At 29.1% G+C, this 7526-nt stretch overlaps 1 protein-coding gene and 1 pseudogene across 1 annotated transcript; both read left to right on the forward strand.

Moving 5' to 3' along the window:
- Positions 1-954: 954 nt before the first annotated feature.
- LOC127129983 (cytochrome b6-like) lies at positions 955-1520 on the forward strand (annotated as a pseudogene).
- A 2053-nt stretch (positions 1521-3573) lies between these two features.
- Positions 3574-5006, forward strand: LOC127125711 (homeobox-leucine zipper protein ATHB-22). Its single transcript, XM_051054510.1, has 3 exons — positions 3574-3773; positions 4001-4347; positions 4569-5006. Exons 1-3 carry the CDS (start codon positions 3680-3682, stop codon positions 4839-4841), a joined length of 714 nt encoding a protein of 237 aa, XP_050910467.1. The 5' UTR covers positions 3574-3679; the 3' UTR covers positions 4842-5006.
- Positions 5007-7526: the final 2520 nt, after the last annotated feature.

The raw sequence follows: 7526 nt of genomic DNA on the forward strand, positions 1-7526 counted from the left end.
TATTATTTATTTATTTTTGATATCATATTTATAAGTGGAATTTTTTTTGTTGGTTTATAAATATATTTATTTTTTTCAAAATCAAGTAAAAAGTTTAACTTTGTTATCAAATTTAATTTTTTTCTAAATATTTAGCATCATTAATTTATGAAACAAATATTTAGCATCAATATTTTTCTAAATGAAGTATCAAATATTAAAAAAGTATCTTATATGAAACAAATATATTTGTTTTAAAAGTAAAATACATTAGACTTTTTTCCTTCTAAATATTTAGCATCATTAATTTATATAATTTTGATATCATATTTATAAGCTGGTTTAGGAATATATTTATTTATTTTAAATAAGGTAAAAAAATTAATTTTACTATCACATCTAATTTTATTAATATGCGGTATTGTTTTACATTTATATATATATATTTTTTCCTTTTATACTTATTTTCTTTAAAATCAAGTATTATCTCCATCAATTCTGGATCAGATGGTTTATTTCTTTTTCTGATATATGAAATATTCTTTAAAAGTGCCGTCTCTTATCCATTTCTTTGTATTTTTTTTCATTATATCTATTTCTTGAAATTGAATAAGTGATGATCTAACTGTTCTTACTCAGTAAATTCTTAGACTTCGATTAAAGATTTTTTTTTTTGAAATCATCGTGATTCTGGTTTGAATCTCAGGTTTTAAATGGATTATATAGGGTCTTAACAAGAAAACCCTTATCAATAATAATAAATAAGAAAATAGTAGTAAAATCTTATTACAGGAACAATAAAAAAAATGAAGTAAAGAATAAAAGATTTGGCATTATAAACATTAAGAATATTTGGTGGTTTTCTATTTTTTTTAATCTTTAAAGTAGACTGGAATCATAGGATTAAGTTAAGAAGTGTAAAACTTTTTATTACACATATTTGATTTCCAGGTAACCTGTATTTGAGTCTACGAGATGAAATTTTCATATAAGGTTCTAAGGGGGGTCTCTTGGTTTACCTATCTCAATAAAGTCTGATTGGTTCGAAGAACATCTTGAGATTTAGGCCATTGCCGATGATATAACTATTAAATATGTCCCTCCTCATGTCAATATAGTTTATTATTTAGGAGGAATTACACTTACTTGCGACGAGTTTTGCTATGACTTTTTATTATCGTCCAACAGTTTCGGAGGCTTTGGCTTCTGTTCAATATATAATGACTGAGGCTAACTTTGGTTCGTTAATCCGATCAGTTCATCGTTGGCTAGCAAGTATGATGGTCTTAATGATGATTTTGCACATATTTCGCGTGTATCTCACTTGTGATTTTAAAAAACCTTGCGAATTGATTTTGGTTACATGTGTAGTTTTGAGTGTATTGACTGCATCCTTCGGTGTAATTGATTATTCTTTACCTTTTGACCAAATCGTTTATTAGGCAATCAAAATTATAATAGATGTATCCGATGTTACTCTTGTAATAGGATCCTCAATGATAGAGTTATTTATAGAAAATATGAATCATAAATATTTGTAATCAATTATTTTGGAGAGGAGTAATAGTATTTGATTGCTACAAATATGCATTTTTTTTTAATAAGACATGTATTTGGATAATTTGTTCATGATTCTTTAAAAAAGAAATTTTTAAAACAATTTTTTTGTTTAAACAATATTTCATGTTTTAATTTAAACATTTAAAATTTTTAGCTCAGATATTAATCCTTCAGTGTAATGTTCATTGATTTTAACAATTTATTGTATTTTTTATGGTGTGTTTATTAATAACATCTAGAAAATAATCCTTATCATTTTTATTAACAATTAATAAGATACCCGTGTATAAAATATCTTTAGATACATGTGTAAATTTGAATTTTTTTTTTAAAATTTCACATTTGAAAATAAAAAATTTATCTCTCAATTAAATATATTTTTAGATACACATATCAATTTATAATATGTTATTTAATTGTAAATTGGACAATGATCATATAAATTCAATAAAAAAATTCAAGGATCACTATCACGACAATATCTATTTTATTTTAATCAATAATAATTATATAAAAAAGAGACTCGTGAGATGAAGAAAGAAAAAATATCACATTTGAAAATAAAAAATTCACATCTAAAATAAAGTTAGATATTGTTCGGATAATAACTCATGAAATAAAAAGTTAGTTGTGTATATTGATATTGAGTGATATCCAATTTGATACCCTATAAAATGTATTTAGATACACATGTCAATTTCAAATGAGTTACTTAATTATAAAACCAACCATAATCATATATGTTATGAATATTTTATATATATAATAATCATAAAATAATTATGTTTTTATTTTAAATAAATTTTTTGTTTTAAAAATTTTATATTTTTTGTGTTCTTCTTCATTAAATTAAAAATTGGTTCTAATTATGTCATTTATACTTAAAAATATAATTTAAAAAAAAATAAAGAGAGAAAAAATTAAAATGAAAGTGAGAAAGTGTGAGAAAAATAAATATGAGAAAAATTTAAAATATGAATTAAAAGAATAAAATGAAGAGTGAGAAAGTTAAAAATAAAAAATAAAAAAAATGAATGGGCTGACACAATTTCAATTTTTTTAGTATTTCATAATTATAAATATATCTTTTTACTAGTATAATTTTTGAAAATAAAATGTATTAGCAAGGATGGTGATAATTTATTTTAATGGATTAATATTTGATATGATTTTATAAGATTGAATGAAATAAATGAAATATGTAGTCAATATTTTCTATAAATAGTCGGGCCCACTTTGAACCACCTATAGAATAGTACATGTCTTGGCTACATATCTGCACAACTCATTGTGCAATAAAGGAAGTAGGATGCAACAAAAAGAAAGAGACCTGGTTAGCTACCACCCTAACCAACTTAGCACTTCATACCACACTTCGATTCAGAATATCTTCTGTGCACTGTTCAATAATCTTTTCTTATAAAAAAAGTGAAACCTTCTCTGCACTGTTCAATAATCTTTTCTTATAAAAAAAAGTGAACTCACTTATTGTTAGTTTTAGTGTTTAATATAATAATTAATTTTTTGAATTGTACATTTTAATTATTATTATTATTTATATTATTCAAAGTCATTCCACTTCTTTCCTCTCTCTCTCTATATATATATATATATATATATATATATATATATATATATATATGATTTGATGATGATGCTTTCATAGTGTAAAAGAGTTTTACACATTTTCACAAATGATTTTATATGCATAATTTTTAGACCAACAAATATATATATATATATATATATATATATATATATATATATATATATATAATGAACAAATATAGCTCACTAATAACTGTACGAAAAGGGAGTAGATTACACCCAAAAGAGAGACACTGTTTACCGTACGTTAATGTCTCATTTCATATCTAATAATTACTATTGAAGGGTTTATTTGTGTTTTTGACAGTCACTGTGAACAGTTGAAAACATAAGCGCTTGTGAACAGTTGAAAACATAAGCGCCTCATTAATAACACGCTTTATTACTATATACTGACTGCACCACTATGACTACGTGGTCCATGCAACCTAATTAACCTATTCAAAACTCCATAAAAGAGACAACACCCTTTGATCCTCATCCATTGTTTTTCTTATCCAGACTCTCTTTGCTATTCAAGAGAAACCCTAAAATGGATTGGAATACTGATACCACAGTACCCTTTGTTCCTCCTCCAGGTTCTTCTTTAAGCTTCTTCTACAACTATAACAACTACAATTATTCTGGTAAATAAACATTACTCTTCAATCATTCACCTTTATTTTTATTGTCTATTTTATTTACTGCTTTTCTAGACACAGTACCCTTTGGATATTAACTGTTATTTAATCTTTAACTCATAAGATAAGAAAAATCATGAGATATTAGTGATGTGATGAAAAAAATAATTAGGGTTAAATATATATCTTAAAGTTAGTAGTTAAATATATGTCTGTTTATGTTGGAATATTAGGAATTGAAGCGAGTGAAGCGGCATTGGGTGAGACTCAACAAAGGTTGCTTCCTGTAATTGATGATGAAACGAACAAGATTAATAATGGAAAAGATTACCGAGAGAAGAAGAAGACCAAGAACAAGAAGAATAAATTAACAAGTAACCAAGTTGATGCATTGGAGAGGAGTTTTCATGAAGAAATAAAATTAGACCCTGAAAGAAAGATGAAGCTTTCTGCTGAGTTAGGGCTTCAACCTCGCCAAGTCGCTGTCTGGTTCCAAAATAGGCGTACTAGGTGGAAGACTAAGCAGCTTGAACACTCCTATGATGTGCTGAAACAAGAAAATCAGAAACTTCAAGAAGAGGTATCTCTCATGTAACCCTTGGTCTATGCCCAATTTCAAAGCTGTGTCTCGATTCCAACACCAGTACCATATAAACATTTATGATTGCATTTAATTTAATTGTATCTAAATCATAATCATAAACCCTAAAAAATGTATAGAAAATATTAATTATCTATTGATCTTTTTTAGTTTATTTCTTAACCAAGATTTACTTGATTTGGCTGCTGTTTGCTAAACAGGTTATGGTGTTGAAGGAAAAGCTAAAAGAGAAATCTGATTGCAGGACACAAACATTTGGCGATGAAACAGTAGAAAGTCCATTAGAAGGGTTGGGATGGAGAGAGATTGAAGGGTATAAACCATATCCAAATTCCCACAATCAACAAGGATCAACAAGTAGCATTCAACAAGCTGCAGAGGGATACATCAACAGTTCTTTCATTGTTGAAGATTTTGACTCAGTTTCATTGCATCAGGAATGTCACTGGCCTGAGTTACCTTATTATCCATGATCTACTATAGATGTTCATGTTTGAATGAATTAAAGTACTCTTTATGAGTGCTAACTCATTTAATTTTAGTGTACTAGTAGTTAGGTATTAGTCGTTTGAAGACTGACATTAATTAGAATCTATTGAAAGTACTCTTTATGGAAAGTTGAAAAGCTTTTTATGGTTGAGTATATTTAACAATTGCATTATATCACATATCATGTCAATATGTATTTTTGGGTGCATCGTCTACACCACTGGCTGTGTCACTACAGGAAATACTTGGGATTACCAACAACATTTATATCCTTCTGGACATCTTAGAAAAATCCATGCATTTTCTTAGAATAATAGTCCATTCACACCTATCCACCTGGGTAAAAGTCCCAACTAAGGGGAAATGCATGTCCAACGTGTCATTTTGAAATTGTCAAAATATAGATATTGGGATTCAAATTCATGATCATGTCATTTTTCACTTTGGTTGACAGATCCAACCGAGGGGAAAAGTGACCTGCTATTTAGTTTTTCACCTTGGCTTATAGCCCAAGAGAAAAAAAGTATAGCACTTTTCATAACACTTTATGTTACCTCGAACAACCAATCCAGTTGAAAAGTGATTTTCGTAGTAGTTGACACTTCTCAAGGATATTGCTCCTAATAAGTACAAAGTTCAAAGATATATTTTCGAATCAAACGTATTTAAGGGGAGATATATTTACACAAACAAATTCAATGATCAAATTATGGGTGGACTGAGATATATTTATTAGGCCCAAAATAGAGTAGTTCATGGCAAAAGTGCCCCAAACTAATATCAACAACACTTGACGGGAGCACAGGTGGTTACCAGGTTTGGTGGCCCTATTTGATTCTTAATCCATAATCCATCGCGTATTCGTGTGTGGCTTGTGAGGTGTTTGGTGATTGATGATTTAAAGAGATTGTATTTAAAGGAAAAATTGTCCCCCTACAAATAGAGGAAGAATTAATCCTCCACTACTCCCATTATCCGGATCATGATGTCTCTTATATATTGTTGCCATGGTTTACAAAAATAGACCAGTCACAAATTCTAGAGAATAAATCATATAAAGTCTCTCGCATCCCTACATGAGCATACTCTTTATTCTATTATTGCACTCCATGCGAGTATAATTAGTGCTCACTGTGGCCCCGATAAAACTGACCAGAGCATCAAGTTTAATCACAAGAAGTATCCATCGGTGAGAAACGATCATGTTACTATCAATGGCAACTATGGTAAAAATTGTGGCCCTGAGAAAGAGTGTTGGTTTTTTGTCATCGGAAGTGTTATGGAAATCGGAAATCCGCACCTCCAACATTCACTACGCCAAATAAGGGAAAAAAGGGCGCTTTTTTTGGCCTATAACAGCGCTTTAAAGCGTCCTCTAATCTGGCGCTGGCATAGGTAAAGACAACGCTTTTTTTCCTGGTGAAAGCGCTCTCTAAAGTGGCTCTTTAAGCCCTTTAAATGCCACTTTAGAGGACGCTTTTTAAAGAAAGCGCCCTCTAAAGTGGAAACTTTTAAGGGTTTAGAGGGCGCTTTTACTGGAAAGCGCCCTATAAAGTGGAAATTTAAAGGGTTTAGAGGGCGCTTATTTTGGAAAGCGCCCTCTAAAGTGGGTGGTTATTTAAATTTTTTTTTTAAAAAGTGCTATATTTTTTTATTTATTTTAGACAACCTGTATATTGAAGCAGTACACCTAAAACTGTATAATTTGAAGCCCTTTTTCACACATTGCATTCAACAAGCCTTATATACAACAATCCATACATATACAACAATCCACTGATATATAATCGTTTAACTTCTAAAGATTCTAAATATACAACCAATTCATAACTTAAAAAGAAATAAAACTAAGTAGCAAAAGCATCTCTGAGATGTATGTTTTTTTTGCTAGCCGCAGTCTTCTTAGCAACAACCTCTTTTTGTTCAATATCAATAGCATGAACCTAAAATATCATAAAATTAGTTAGGTGAAGTATAAGATCAAGAATTAACATTTTCTATGCATAAATATCATATAATTGTGTTTATACCTTTTTTTTTGATGCAACTGACTCGATTTGCTGCGTAATCCCCTTATATTTTTTGTCCCTTATCTTTTGAAGATAGAATTGATATTTGTTTAGATGGACATGTTCCATTGTCGTAGAGGGATACTTTCAAATATCCAGCATCATCATCTACGCGAATGAGGCTTGACGATAATGGAACATCTCCATCTAAACAAATATCAATTGATACTTTCAAGTATCCCTTGCCCCTTGCACAAATGATTGACTTCATAATAGCCATTTTACCTGTAATAAAGAAAACAATTAAAATCAGATGACAAATATAAAAACAATTAAAATCATAAAAGCCATTTTACCTGTAATAAAGAAAACAATTAAAATCATTTGACCTGTACCTTTTTCACTAAGTTCTCTTTCTTTTCTTGGTTGGAATATGTTCTACATGTCTCTTAACAACACGGACGGTTGGATTGATCCAAATACCCTCATTATGATCATTTCTAATATATGAATCATTTGATATAATATTCTCATCTTGATCATTTCTGGTAAACGATTCAATCTCAACATCAATATCACCTTGATCTCCAGTGTTTTTATCAATTACTTTGTTGGAAAAAAAAACTATAGACCATTTCGTACTTTTCGGATCATTGACAT

The sequence above is a fragment of the Lathyrus oleraceus genome, chromosome 3 (genome assembly GCF_024323335.1).
Source record: "Lathyrus oleraceus cultivar Zhongwan6 chromosome 3, CAAS_Psat_ZW6_1.0, whole genome shotgun sequence".
Taxonomy (NCBI): Eukaryota; Viridiplantae; Streptophyta; class Magnoliopsida; order Fabales; family Fabaceae; genus Lathyrus; species Lathyrus oleraceus.

Coding starts and splice junctions, on each gene's coding strand:
- LOC127125711 (XM_051054510.1), top strand. CDS start 3,680: ATGGATTGGAATACTGATACCACAGTACCCTTTGTTCCTCCTCCAGGT. Junction 3,774..4,000: donor TAACAACTACAATTATTCTG/GTAAATAAACAT, acceptor TTGGAATATTAG/GAATTGAAGCGAGTGAAGCG. Junction 4,348..4,568: donor ATCAGAAACTTCAAGAAGAG/GTATCTCTCATG, acceptor TTTGCTAAACAG/GTTATGGTGTTGAAGGAAAA.